Raw genomic sequence first — 15256 nt, 5'->3', positions numbered from 1 at the left:
TAGCCATTTGTAGATACAGAGCCTTGGTCATAAAATCCAACTTTGAATTATTTTTGAATATATGAAACTTGTCTGTACACTTTGCATGTGTGCCCTCACCGTCTGTAGTAATGTGCATCTTTATAAAGATGAAGCATTTATTTATGGTAGAAATTCCTGGTCATCATGCTGGTCATACCTGTTGTAGTAGTTGATATCATCTTTCTCAAGATGCACATAGGCTGTGAAGTCGCTGCCCATTGCTCCCTAGTTTTCCTTTCATGATTGTTCTTTTGTCTCAACCACCTGCAGTTTTAGACATTCTTATCTCATGGTTATTGCCACACTGAGCATTTTACAGTATTTTAAACGGTTATCTAATTAAAGTATATTAATTATGCATCAGGCCAGGCATTCTGGGTGGGAGTCATTGATGTGTAACGTGCATAACACCATACAGTTTTTGCAGATGTAGTACCTATGTTCTTGCATTAGCCTTTAATCAGGCAGATGAATGCCTCAGGACAGAAGCCCTGGCTCCTATTTTCTGTGGCTGTGTAGGAGATGTAGGCTGACAGCCTTGTTTTTTCCTTCATTGTTCAGGAATAATTGCACATATTGTGTTTTTTGGCTTGGAGGGGCCTGCTTGGAAAGTTTAGGATGCCCTACCATCTCATAGGAGGGTCATCCGCTGGCAAATGCGAAGTGCTGGGCAGCATGTTGCCCCTGTTTCTGATTGTAAATACACCTAAATGAAGGTGTCGATCAGGGCCGGTGCTACAGCTTCCCCAGGTCCCTCCAACACATCTTACTGGCTTAACTTCACTGACCCAGCTACCTTCTGAGAACTGTCCTGAAAGGAAACAGGGCTGCAGTTCAGCATTTTTATCTCCTTGTATGTATTTCTAGAAAGGCTTCTGCTGCAGGACTTGTGTGCAGTAGCAGGCTTTGCACCAGGGAGGATGTTCTGTGGTGGCTGGAAGTGGGATCTCCTGCAGCATTTCTGCCCTCGAAATGTGCTCTGGGTAACGTGAAGCATTAAGATGCTTTTGGCTGTTTCTTAACAGTGCTTTGTCCTAAAAATGTCAGGATGCTCTTTCCTTTGTAATACATCTCAGTGTGCTGCATGTATAGAAAATGAGCGGCCCTTCAGGAAGCAATAAGTGATAGCAATATAAAACGCAATTTGTTTGTTGACAGCGGCGCATGTCAGGGCAGTCGGCATCTAGGTGAGCTACGCTTGTGATAATTGCCCGAGTAGGCAGAGGGATTTGTGCAGGGGATGCCAGTTGGGGGGCGCAGGCTGGAGAAGATGCCTCTTCCGATGATGTCATGGCAACAGATGGTGCTAATAGCTGGAAACCTGAACGTGGTCTGTGCGGCTGGAGGCACGGCTCGGTCTGCGGGCAGTGCTCCTGTCCTTCGCAGGGGAAAAGCATCTGTCCCTTTAAAGGCTTCACATTCCTGGCGTGCCTCTTAATTCACTTTATTTATATAGGCTATAGGCAGTCCAGGTAAGACAAAACTTCACCTATCGATTCCCCAGGTATCTGTTTTTTCATACGGGTTTTGGCAAATAAACCGCAGGCCGTTGCCAGCAGATGTCCCCCTGGGAGCTCGGTTTAGCACCCTCTCTGGTAGCTGCTTTCCTGTAGCATTGCTGGGTGCCAACCCTGTGAAATGGAGAACTCGATTTCAGGTGTGGCTAAGTTTCGAGCAACCTGTTGAGAACAATTAAATTAAACCTTTTTTTTTTCCTAATACCTTGTGATGTGATTCCTAGGGTTTTTTTTTTTCCAAGCTACTTGGAAATGTATATGAACCAGTTTTGAAGATAATATTGGGAAAATAAGAAAATATTTGGGACATTACTCACACCTTTAGTAGAAGGGAGAAAGTGATTTAGAAAACAACCCTGTATATTTAGAAGTGGAGCTTAATCCACATTCTGGCAGTGCCCTGAAGTCTTCACACCCTTGGGAATGTCCTGCAGGAGCTCTCTTTCAGTTTACTCACCTGTTAAAATAACAACAAAAACTTCTTGCTGCTCTTGAACGGCTGTGCCTTTTAATTAAGCGTGTATGATTTTTAGAACAAGTACTGTGCAAGGTCAACCGCAGACCCAGGCAGAGGGAGCTGTTGCCTGGGGTGGTGGGTGTAGTGTGGATGACTGGTGTAGCTGCGCCATGCCGCTGCCCGTTTCGCCTGGTGCCTGAATTTCCGACAGAGCAGAGGCTGACTGCAAGCACAGGGCATCCAGGCTGTTGCTGTAAGTATTCCAGCAAGTGCAGAGAGCTGGCTAAAACCTGGAGGTGAGGGCGAGGAGAGGAAAGGTTCATTGCTTGCTCTTCGACCTGACGCATCCCAGCCGTGTGTGCGTATGGAGACGGTGCCTGAGGGAGCTCCTGTGCTTCTGCAGAATTGAATTTTGCTGTCTTGTGAACAAAGGCAGAAGAATTGACTTTCTTTTATATAATTATTTGCCTGAGTAATTAAGCTTTAGTAAGGCTGAGGAGAAACCTTAACGTTGGCACTGTGCAGCATACAGGATAAATATTAAAATGGAAACCGGTGTGCTCTATCTGCTGTTCAGGAATGAAGGAACGCTTTCCTGCAGCTATACCAGTCCTGTAATAAGGCCACTGATTCCTGTAGGTCTGGAAAAAGATTTTTTTCTGACTATAAAAGATCTCCCTGGTCCATCCTGTATAAATAGCCTTTCTCATTGATTGGTATCTCTGGGGCTCAGGGTATAGAACCCACTTTGTGTTTTTATCTGTGAAGATTATGCTAATGAGAGCGCTGTGAGGAGGGAGTAATGTCTGTGCTCAGGGCTGCTGCAGGCCTGTTTCTACCCGCTGCAATTTAATGGGTATTTTCAAGAGTCCAGAACAAAAAAAGGACAGCACCCCCAAATGCAGTCAGCAAGGAAAGCTGTGGCGGTGAAACACAGAAATAACACCCTGTTGTGGAGTGTTTAACAGACTCTGAAAATAGTTGGTGTGTTTGTGGAAGTCTGCTGCGTCCGGAGATAATCGTATCTGTACGGACAGCCGGGCTATAAATGGTGGGTGGGCACCCTGCAAGGCCTAATAATGAACTTCTGGGTGGCAGGACAGGTAAGTGCAGGGTAGGGAAAAGCTGGTTTTGCTCTTTCAATTGAAACTGTGTAAATGTCAGCTTTTGGGGTGGGTGTGTTTTTCCAAGGTATGCGTTGTAGATTTCCTGATGCTCTTGAGGTCTGGGGGAAAGCTGTGTGGCTGGCTGGAGAGGACACTGTGGGAATATTGTATTCCCAAGGATGACTTGGAGGAAAACAGATCTTTATCTTTTTCTCTTCTCTTTTTTTTTTTTGCCTTGTATGCATGTCTGTGTGTCTCAATTATTATTTTTTTTAAATCAGTATGGGGTGAAGGCTGTGCCTGTGCAGCTCATAGCACGTGAATGTTTGATTCTTGTTTAGGTGTCTGTATGAACTGTACTAAAGTAATTAGTGAAACTGATCAATCCATAAAAATAGCCAGGATTTATCTCAGCTTTTGGTGCTTTTGTGAATTCTTTTGGCTGTTTGAGTTGTTGCTCCTTCACTCAGTATCATAGCCATTTTGTTGTCTTCTATTGCTACTTAATTTTACAAAGCTTGTAGGAATGTGAAATCTTTGTACTGCCTCTTTTCTGAATCTGCTTAAAGCTAATGGAAACTCATATTGCTGAAAACTGTCTGACAGTTTCACTAACTCTTAAAAATTCCCACTTCCAGGTGTGTTAGTTTCATGAACAGAAGTTTCTGAAAAGCACTTTGCTCAGTTCTTCATTGTGTTAATGCTTATATGCTATTAGAGAGTGTGTGCTGTGGCTTGTTAACACGATTACATTAATATTGTCAACCTTATGGTTTTAAAAATCATGTTTTGAAGCAAACGAGCTCATAAATATTGAAACCTTTTTATTTGTCTCTTGTTTTCAAATCTTGAAGGCTCTTGTTCTCAAGTTTCTCCACAGCCATCATGGGTACAACCTAAATCGGAGCAATCTGATTCCAAGACTGAAAATTATAAGATGTCCCAGAAAAGTAACTTGAATCAGTCATGAGTTGCATGATTTCAGATTAGTCTTCTGCAGGAAGATTTTTTTTTGTCTGATTTATCAGGCCAGTCCTTGAGAGCAGATTTTGAATGTTGCCGGGGCTATTGCTTACTCAGAAGCTGGAATTTACTTTCCATATGTGGATTGTGTCTGCCTAGTCTTCTGTTGGATGTGGTATGGTCAAGGTGTACATCAATTTTCTCAGTTAACTTTATCATACTGGAATTAGTTCAATAAACATAGGATTGCTCACTAACAGAAATGTGCTTTGTTTATTGCTACTACTCCCCGATTGTTTTTCTGCTTAGAGGGATGGCAGCCATCAATACTCTGAAATTGCCATAGCTGTGTGTTTGGGACTGAGCAGGATGCCTATCAAAACAACTGCCTGTGTAAATGTGATGTATTTGGAGCAGAAAACAATTCCAAGTGTTACTTCTTTCAGGATTCTTCTTTCCTTTGTGATAGCAGTTGAAGACCTGTTAAGTTATGAGCAGCTTCATTAGCTCATAATTCGACAGAATGAGGCAGCAGCCAAGATGATGAGTGTCACCTTTCCTAGCTAAGGAAGGAAAACTGAAACATTTTGGATTAAAGAAAAGCACATGGGTGTTGGAAGGATTATTAAAATAAAAAGCATTTGTCCACTTACCTGGCATGACATTCTTGGCTTGGGTCTCTAAGTACCACCTTACCTGTAGCTGATGGCAGCTGTATTGCTTATTGTATTTATTATGCTCATAAATAGATTGTCTAGATTTACACTGTAGAAACCTTATTCAGAAGATAAACTCCCACCCACAGTTACATGTATTCTAATTCATATAGGACAATGTATGTGAGATAAGAGAAGGAAACCAAGGTAATCTTGGTACGCATATCCTCGCAGACACGATCATTGCTGTGGCTGCCTCAGTCCTGGTGAGCCCTCGGAGAGATCCCCACTGAGGTTGGGTTTTTGGGAATCCCATTTCAAAGCCAGTTGTGAAGGACGATGAGGTGGTTCATCCAATAGTGCCAGAAGGTCGCAGCAAGGGTGGGCTGGGACTGGAGCTGGTGGCTAGGTCAACCTGGGAGAACTGGACCCGAGGGGAGAGGGGTGGTGGGTGGCACTGGGGGGGCTGACCGGGGTCACTGAGCCCAAGCGGGTGGTGTTTTAAAGGCTCAAAACACTGTGCCTGGTGTGGAGGTGGGGAAGGAGGGTCTGTGGCTGGGGCCAGGAGAGAGCAGCTGGGAAACTGTGGGAGATGGCTGAGCGAGAATCCCTAATGACATGCTGTGCCTGCGTACTTCTGCTTGTGGCTGTGACTCCTTTGTTTTTAATCAGTTAATCCTGCTAAGGAGCATATACGTGTCCCTTTAGTGGGGTCATAAACTCATTTCCTGGAGAAGCCTATACAATACCTATGTTGGAGTTGGGCAGGCGTACAGTTAAGCCATGCATGGGTTTGGTGTGTGTTAATGGGAAGAGGCAATTAGCCTCGGCTGAAGCTGTCTCGCTTGGAGGCTGGTGGGACACCTGCAGAGGGGTGAACTGTGTCTTGTGTCCTATGGGAGTCACAGCTGGAGGTCGGGGTGCCAGATGCTGGCCTTGGGGGAGGGCATCAGCTGAGGTGTCCAAGGGGTGTCTGTCTCAAAAACATTGACCAATGCACATACGAGGTCATGTCTGACAAAAAGGAGTAAGGAGGAACATACCCTGTCGTCTTTGTCATCGGTGGGTTTGCTTGTGCGTGTTCTCAGCTTTTACAGGGGGCTCTCAGGTCCTCAGGGAGCTGGGCTTTGCCCACCTAGTGGAGGTTGAACACGGGGTTTCAGTGCGCTGAAACATATGTCAGCTTTAGCAGTTGTGTGTCTGCTCCTGGTGCAGGACACCATGTGGTGGGTGGGAAGGCAGGTTCTTCCAGTGCCATCCATCTTCATCTGCACCCAGAAGGGAGATTCTCATGAGAGAGATGCAGGTGATGCTTGCAAATTGTATCTGTGTTGCATACTTCAGCTGTGCTGATGGTTGGAGATGGGATGTAGGATAAATGGGCACAGCAGGGCCAGAGCAAGTTTAGTACCTTGCAGAGTTGGACTTGAAGACCATAGCAGGGCATCTTCATTAGGAACAGACATGATCATAAGGTTTTTTCCCAATCTGTAGTCACTACAGAGTAGCTATCTTCTCTAAAGCTTACAGACAAATAACTAAAAGATTGAGTCTGACATCTTGAAGTTTTTAAAAGCCAGAAAGCATCTCCTTTCATTGGAAAGGAAATTTGAGACTCAATTACTTTGCTTTAAAAGGTCCCAGGCTGGCAGTTCAGGCCAGGGAAACCCTGGCCCTTGTTTACTGTGGTTCCTGAACAACTCGCAGTCTCTTCTCCCCATTTTACACCTTGCCCAGACCTGAAGGGGTTACGTTTTAAAATGAATAATGACTAAATTTATTCGTCATGGACAAATGATGACAGCTGTTGAGATGCTCCTGTTAGCGCTTCCCAGGGGATAAAGTCAGGCTGGTTCCTAGTGCAAGCCAGCCCAGCCAGGCAGACTCAGCTCGTCTTCATCTCAGATTATTTGTCCTGGGTTCCCCTCGCTAGCAGGGAATTTCCTTCCTAGAAGTGAACTGAAGTTTCCTGAGCTGAAATGGGTGTTGATGAGAATCCTGCAGAGCCGCAGTTGTAGAAAGAGGACTGAAGCCATAGCTGTTTAAATCCACGTGTGAAGACAGCATGCTTAATGAATACGAAGGGCAATGATTGATTATGTTCTGGACTGAAAGCCGCGGCGCTCTGTGAAGCACTGTTACATCTGGGCACGCTATGGAAAATATGAAGGAATGTTGAGGAAGCTTATTTGCAGAAGGATATGTACTTGTAAGCATTTTTTTTTTTCTTCTTAAATAATGTAAAGGAATTGGAAAATGTAAAGCAAATTGTGTTTTCTCTTTCTCTGAGACAGCACAGTGGTGAGCAGACAAAGGCCGCTTTTATAAGGGCATGTCTCTGATGGAGAGTACTATATGGCCCTTATAAATGAGCACTGGAGGGGGTCTTGGGATGGGGGAGCATCAATGGTTATTTAATGTTAGAATGTGGCACCGATTCCGCTTCAGTGCACCTCTGCTGGAGTCATGAGAGTTACACCCATGCTGGATTTACCATCTCGTGATTTGCAGATAGGCTGCAAAAAATATGATCTTAGTTCAAATGATTATTGTGAACAGGAGTCAATGAATGGAAAAAAAAGAAAAAGGCATTTTAATGATAATGTGTAGTACCTTGTTTTTCTCTCATTTTCTGTACTCCCATGTTCACGTTTCTGTTCTTTGTTTCTCTTTCTGTCCTGCACACGTGCTGCTGGAAGACTTGATGTGCAGTTCTGAATGTGGCGCTGTCATTCTGCACTGCTCAGATGAGAAAATGCTGTTGGGTTATTGAAGGGATATTCTGATCTGATAAATATGTAATGGTTAGTTTGCAGACTTAATGAACAGGGAGATGTGATTGTAATCTGAACATCCCCAAAACTGTGTGTGGGCTGGTGGGTTTTTTGGAGTGTTGGGTTTTTTGCTAATGCTCAGAAAAGCCTGTTTTAAATAAAAATGATAGTTTATTTAATTGCTAAAATGCTACAGGAGTATGATCCTTTTAATATCTGTTTTTCTGAATTTTTATTTGTTATATGAAATAGCAAACCACACCCTCTTCTTCTTTCAGAGGGGTGAGGCTTTAAAAATGTATACAAGAGGAAGTGAGTTAACTAAGACTACATCTAGATAGCCTGAAATGCAGCTGATGGAGAATTTTATTACCAGATGAAAGTGGTTTTGAAGTAGTAAACTATCTTTTGTTTTGCATATGACTGACTTTCTCTTGGCTGTTTATATATATATATATGACAATCTTTTGCTTAATATCTATATAGGAGCTTTTGAAATAAATGCAATTGGGGCAAATTCTGCTCAGAAGTTTTTATATTTGAGGTCTGTGCAAGTCTTTCTGCATCACATAAACCTCTTCCTAGAGCCTTCAGAGATTGCATGTTTTAAAGTCTATTTTGATCTGCCATGACCTTCTGTGCAAGTCTCACAAAATAATGTTTTTGAAATAATTCCTGTTTGAACTAGATTATATCTTTTGGAGGGGGGTGGGAATCAATCTTGCTTTTTAAGAACTGCCTGTAGTAGAATTTGCTGGGTGACACACCTCCTAACCTCACAGAGTGTCAGTCCTGTGATTATTGCAAAAAATGGAGGGGAAGAAAAAAGGTAATTCCAGTTCAAGAGTTTAATTTGGTTTTAACCTTCAGCCAGTAGCCTTTTTGTATATTTTTCTATTAGGTGAGAAACAATATTAGTAAATCACACTGGAAAACTATGTTAATAAATCTTCAGTTGCTGTGTTAACAAAGAATATAAATAAGCAACTTGTTAAGAATCTGGCCAGGTTAAACAGTCTTCTGCAGTGAATTTTCATTTAATTGAATTAAAAACATATTTTCCAATCCTTTAATCATTCTCATGGTTCTTCCCTGAGCTCTGTTCAAATTATTTTTTAATTACCTGTGTCAGAACATGACCAGTGTCAACAGGAAGGTAGCACAGTCTCCATGGCTGCCCTAGGGCACTGTGTTAAAGAGAGAGCCCACATCCTAAATGTGTCTTACGTTCTTCTTCTTAGCTGTGTGACCTTAAATTTCTTGATGTTAAAGTTCGTATGTTCACTTTTGTCTTGCTTACTTTTGCCTGAACAGCAGTCCAAGTACCTGTTGTTATATTACGCCTTACCTTTAGATGTTACTTTTTCCTAGCCCTTTCCCATATTCCAAGACTTCTTGAACATAAAAATTAAAAGAGATGTCCTTGGCCACCTTTCTTGACTTGTTGGATGCTGCTGTCTACCTGCCATTTCAGTGTTGTACTGTGACTGGAGTATGGCATCGTGTACATGGGTACATATTGGAAATGTGGGCTTTAGGCTTTTAGATGATCTGTGATGGTTCCCCTGTGTCCAGCTGCTAATAAACCAATACCACTTGGGACAGGGAAAACTCCTTAAGGCTGTTGGGCTGAGGACAATACAGGCGCTTTTTTCTTCTTTTGTTTCCCCTAGAATATGTCTATAGAGTTATCAGTTTATTTTCTTACTTTCAGAAAGCTCAGCCTGTATTGAATTTCACTCATTAGTGTCTAACTAGGAGCCTGTGTTTGTTACTAGATGTTCCTGGGTGCTTTCCTGAATAGGGATGGATTAAAGCACCTCTTTTGAGTTTTTGCCAAGTGAAATTTTGCAAAGAAAATATCCCTGAACTGGTGGAGAGCGGGTGCATACCTTGGGTTGTTGGAGAGGGATGGACGTGAAGCAGGTCTCAAACCTTGAATGAAGTGTTAGCATGGAGAAGCTAAGTGATGGAGACTGAGGTGGCTTTCTGGCCTCAATAAATAATGCGTGCCATCTGTATCAGCTGTCCAAACACTTTGTCACCTTTCAACCTAAGGCTGGTTTTTAAAGTGGATTAGCTAATCTGTGTAAAACTGCAATATAAGCACTCCTTTGGAATTGAAGTGACCTTCACTGAGAATCAAAGTGACTGTAATTCATTTTAAGTTAATTTATGTTCATGTTTGGAGGGAGAGGCTGCAGTTCACTTTGGATGTACACAGAAGGTTCAGTAAGTTTTAATACACCTTATATTTATGGGTTTTCTTGAATTTGAGGTAACTTTTTCTATTTCCTTGTAAAGAATCTCTGGTGATCATTTAAAAAGTTAAAGTGGATTTGTAGCTCTAGTTGGGTCTGTGATTAATGGTCTGTGGCTTATCAACAGCATGGGTGTTGCCACGCGATCTTTCCTGGGTTACCCTGTTTATTCTCAGTCTGGTACCAGTAATTAGCATGGTGTGACAGGGCAGCCTGTGCTGCCTGATCCCCTCCACACTTGGATCTTGGATTTGCTCATGGTCTTAGTTTCACTACAGCCCATGGCAAAATAGCTCTCTGAGACATAAACATCAGAGATGCAGACTGTAGACACCCCAAGTGTTATCTGTGGCTTGCATCTTTCTACTGTGGATTTGAAGTTTATTCTTTTTATCTGAATGCATTCATTGAAAGGGTTTATAACATAGTGGCTGCAATAGCAAAGGATCAGGTTTGGTGGTCTTTTGTGAATAACTGGATTTCTAGCATGAAGACACTGTTGAGATAAGAGCTGGCAGAGCAGACCTGAACATGCAGCACATTTGCCATCATATGGGCATGTTCCTTGGGACATCCCTTTGCTTCACTGGACTTACAGCTGAGTGTGCTTTTTTTTTCTGGCAGATAAAATTTTTGATGATGAAGACTCCGTGGATGGGAACAGACCTTCCTCAGCTAGCTCCTCTACATCTTCAAAGGCCCCTGCAAACTCGCGCAGAGTTGGGATGGGGACTACCCGCAGACTTGGGTCTGCAGCTCTGGGCTCCAAGTCTTCAAGTAAGCCAATAGCATATATGAATTGACCTTTATGTGAAGTACTTCTAGTGTTCATGCTTGAGCTTACTGCAAGGGCTTCCAGACTGGCCCCCAGGATCCAGTAACAAATTTTTCCCTGTGAAATCATTATGTGTACATTGTCTGCGTGCCGTGACCGAACCTTGGTAGGATGAACCTCCAAGCAGACCCCACATCCCTGTAATGTGTTTCACGTTTGCAAAAGGTTGGACCAGTGCGATTATCCACTGAGGGCTGTGAGTAAATAGTGTCAATGTTGCAGCCTGTAATTTTTGCCTTTATAGCTGCAACTCTTTAGCTGAGCTGAGGCGGGCTGCTTACAGCTACATGCTAAACTTCAGCCCATGCAGTCTAAAACTGAGGTGTCAGCTTGCTTCTAAGATCTTTGGACATTGCTGGTAATGAAGATGCAGAAAGAAAACTGAGCAGTAATTCTGAATGTGAGCAATAATTCTACATGTGATTGTAATTCTACAAGTGACCTAGAGAAATGGAGAAAGTTCTCTGTGTCAGACAGTCTCTAATCTGATTAGTATTCCAGAGACTATTTATCTTCCTTATCATTTGTCTGTTTGTGCACCTGTCAGATCTGAACCTTCATGTATTATAGATAGGATTAAATCCTTTAAAATAAAATCTCCCATATAATTAAAGTAAATATTTCCTTTCATCTTTCAGACTATGTCCCCTAACTGTTGAGTGACTACTGTAATGACTTCCCTAATGTGCCCTCTGTGCCTAGGAGTTGAAGGATGCTGTGCATGTCTAGTCTGTGCCTGGCATTGAATTTCCATGTCTCTACTTTCATTACATCTGCAGCGCTCTGAGGCTGCATGGATAGTGAACTTTGTCCTGATTAGTTTCCTTGATAGCTGGTGGTTTCTTAATTGATTATCTTGTTGATAAGAAGATTGAAAAGGCTATTTCATTTGTATGTCAGCAGCCAAAGAGGGAGCAGGTGCTGTGGATGAAGAAGACTTCATTAAGGCATTTGAAGATGTCCCAACAGTTCAGGTAAGTAGAATATGTGTTAAAACACGCAGTACTAAAAAGCAGAAGATGGATATAGAATCTAGTCCTAATCACTGGCAAACTGTGCTTCATTATGATGTTGACAAATCTTCTTTAGGGGGAAGGCAAGTTAGAAGTAGGCAAGTTTTAAATGGTGGTATCTGCCAGCAGTTTGTGTGAAAATCTCAGAAGTGGAGGGAGTGGGGGTGGGAGGGTTGTGATAGAGGTATCACAGGAATGGACATGGAGCTGGAACTGGACATGCATGCTGCACAGTGCAGTTTGGTTGAACAAAAACTTAAGTCAGCAGAAGCCTCTCTGCATTTCATCTGTACCATCTAGGAAATGAAAGGAATAAAGGTCACTTGTGTCTCCAGGATTGCTGCTGTTCTGACTGTGACAGCTGGACAGTGCGTGTTTGCTGATAGATTTAGCTGAATAGCTGAGATGTGTCGTGTATCCCCTCTCCTTCACCAGAGCTTTATTTTTCGGATAACTGAACAGCACATGTTCACTCATGATTGTCTGTAGGTCTTGACTAGCATAGTCACTAGTAGCTGCAGGAATGCTGCTTAAAATTGTGAAAGTATAGTAAAATAATAAAAGACGATCCTTTAATCATCTTGTGGTCATTTAGTAATTTTTGATTGCAGGGAATGGGTGTAAATTCTTTGCATTATGCAAAGCCAGCTGTGTCCAAGGCTAGCACATGATGTTTAAGCACTGAGGAGCAAAGATGTAAGAATATAGTTGGGAAGTGATCTGATTTTTCTGGACTAAATCTTGCATTATAGTGCTACTCTGTATTTAAATTTGCAGATTTATTCCAGCCGGGATCTTGAGGAATCCATAAACAAAATAAGAGAGATACTATCAGATGATAAGCATGACTGGGAACAGAGAGTTTCTGCGGTAAGTAGTGAACTTAAATACGAGCTCTGTTAATATAAGTTTTTTCTGCACTGAGCTTAATCCCATGAAGAGGGTACTGGGAGAACCTCAGAGTAAGACTAGAATGTAGTTTAAGTGGTGAGCATCTGTTATGTTCCCCCAAGCTTGGGGGAAGTGTTTCTTTATGAGACTGAATTTAAACCACATCTGTGAAGGAAAATGCTATTTGATATACAAGAATCTGTTGAGACGGCATCAGGTTGAACTAAATTCATGCAGCAAATCCAGCTCTGAAGCTAGAAACTTGCTAGCAGATGCTGAAATCAAAATGTCAAAAGTGGTATTCAGAATATCTTAAAACTTCCTGATGAGGCAGAAAGTCACTTTGCTTATAGAGAACTTATTTATACTTTTGCAAAAGGAGGTGTAAAATAAGTCAGAATTTACACACTTGGGTTTTGAATAATTAAATATGACTCTGGGAAACATAGAAGTGGAAAATCAGATGTTATATGCATGCCAAGACTGAGTTTTATTTACTGAGGTGAGCTGTGTTTTCATGATGTAAATAGATGCATGATCTTGTCTACACTGTAGGCTTTCATCACTGGTGTAGCAACTTTGACATGTCTGTCAAATCCTGTATTACAGATCTGAGTGGCTAACTGTGCTGATTCAGCTTATTTCAGGTTTTTTTGTTTGCTGTACTGAGTGACAGTGAACTTAAATTGAGGCACTGTACAGATGCATCACTATATGAGGGCCTATGAAGGTGTCCAAAAGAAAGTCTATAGGATGAAATGGTGGCCCTTGTAATATTAACAGAAGATTTCCCATTTTGATGTGGTCAGGGTTCCACTTCTAGTAAAGCTGGATAATAATTTTAATGAAGTTAATGGACATATTCTAGATATAAGTTGGTGTTACTCAGATCTGAGTATGAGCCATGCCCTTTAAGTCTAGTCATCTTTTTAATACAGTAGTCAGCTGTGAGAGGACCGAAGCTGTTGTAAATAAGTGGTTTCTAAGGGGAATAAGGAGAACCTTTAAGGTATCTATTGGCTTAAAAAGTAATGTTTTGGTTGTTAACAATATCATTTGAGTAGCTGTATGCAACATTTCTGGATTCCTATAAAAGTTAGCTAGTGTGTTTATATTATCATGCTTAGTATGTTAACCTATGATTGAATACAAGATCTGAAATAATAAAATTGCTTGGACTCTAAGAACAGAGTTCCTCGATGCATGTTGAGGAGCAATGGTACAAGGACCCTGGAAACCAAGTATCAGCCCTGAACATAACTGTCTTTCTATTTATTGCTTATTAACAGTCACTGCTTTCTTTTGTGGTGCTAACAGTTGAAAAAGATCCGCTCCTTACTTTTGGCTGGAGCTGCAGAATATGATAACTTCTTCCAACACTTAAGACTTCTGGATGGAGCATTTAAATTATCTGCTAAAGACCTGCGGTCTCAAGTAGTACGAGAGGCTTGTATCACATTGGGGTGAGTTTACTTTCTAAACGCACTTGAAAGGCGATGTAGAAAAGAGGAACAGATGCTGGTTAAATCATTTAGGATGTAACTTGCACTGGTAGTACTACATAGTTACAGCTAGAATATGTTTTTGTTACAGCTATTGAAAACCATGTCCATGTAGGCCACTAATAGTTCTGCCAGACTGTGTTCCTGAGTTTTAAACGGTGCTGATTTGAGAGGTGCTGAATGAATGAGCAAGCCATGCGTTCATGCACCAAGTAGAGAAGGATTGAACAGTAAAGCTGAAAATGTGGATGTTTTGTTCTGGTTTGGATTGAGCTAGGGTTTTTTTGATGGTTTATCCTTTGTGAAATGCTTCAAGAAAAAGGGCACTGCAGTGTTACTAACAGCTTTTTTGAAATTTGTGCATTTTAAGGCAAAATAGGCAGTTTCAGGAAACCAATATAAACTAACAAGTTCAGAAAAAATACATTTGATAATAAATTTTTAGCTGTGCTAGTTACTTTATTTTATGCTGAACTTACTGTTTCTCAGAGTTCAGATGAATACAGAACACAAGTTTGAAATGAAAGTAAAGGACTATCTTTTGAAACATGGTGTTCTCTGTCCTTTGGAGAGGAGGTGACGGTTGTGAAGATTGAGGTGTCAGATGTGCTTATGTCAGATGTTCTGTAGAAGTCTGACTCTCTTAATCCTCAGCACGCTTACCAGCATGACTTCATTCTGTTTTTCAGACATTTGTCATCAGTTCTGGGAAACAAGTTTGACCATGGGGCAGAAGCCATCATGCCAACAATTTTTAATCTAATTCCAAATAGTGCCAAAGTCATGGCCACTTCTGGTGTTGTAGCAGTTAGGTTAATCATTCGAGTAAGTATACATCAAGAGAGAACAATGTTATCATTTCCAAATACTGTGGTGTTTCTGAGGAAATATGAATGTTGCTGCAATGAAAATTAGATTAAGTGCCTAATCTACTTCTCTGATTGTGCTGGGTTTGGCTGTCTCAGATGTCATGCAGCCTTGTGTAGATGATGATAGTTAAGCCCTGCCAAAATAGTAGGAAAAATATTTCTTTGCAGAATAATATATTTCCCTCCTTCTAATAGCTGAGCAAACTTTTTTCTTTGAATGGGTTTTAAACCTGCCTTGCAGGACAGACTCATCCTCTTAATTATGCTTTAAAATTCCTCAGTCAGTGCATGTTTCCTAAAACCATTAGGTCACAAAGGTGACTTCTGCCTAGTGATTCATTGGGAAAGCTGTAGATAGCCTGATATCTCTCAGGTTGTCACCACTGACAGT

The 15256-nt window shown here is 41.6% G+C and overlaps 1 protein-coding gene across 12 annotated transcripts in view; it reads left to right on the top strand.

The window, feature by feature from the left end:
* CLASP1 (cytoplasmic linker associated protein 1) overlaps positions 1 to 15256 on the top strand; it is a 186335-nt gene that overhangs the window by 79834 nt on the left and 91245 nt on the right. For 11 of the 12 annotated variants that reach the window (XM_075028777.1, XM_075028775.1, XM_075028773.1 and 8 more), the window contains 5 exons: positions 10380 to 10532; positions 11491 to 11564; positions 12381 to 12473; positions 13812 to 13957; positions 14686 to 14821. In XM_075028777.1, coding sequence (XP_074884878.1) covers positions 10380 to 10532; positions 11491 to 11564; positions 12381 to 12473; positions 13812 to 13957; positions 14686 to 14821 — 602 coding nt within the window. The remainder of the gene's footprint in view (positions 1 to 10379; positions 10533 to 11490; positions 11565 to 12380; positions 12474 to 13811; positions 13958 to 14685; positions 14822 to 15256) is intronic. The other variant, XM_075028768.1, reaches the window with a different exon arrangement.

This window comes from Buteo buteo, chromosome 5 (assembly GCF_964188355.1).
Source record: "Buteo buteo chromosome 5, bButBut1.hap1.1, whole genome shotgun sequence".
In the NCBI taxonomy this organism is placed as follows: Eukaryota; Metazoa; Chordata; class Aves; order Accipitriformes; family Accipitridae; genus Buteo; species Buteo buteo.
This window is presented reverse-complemented; position numbering and strand designations above follow the sequence as displayed.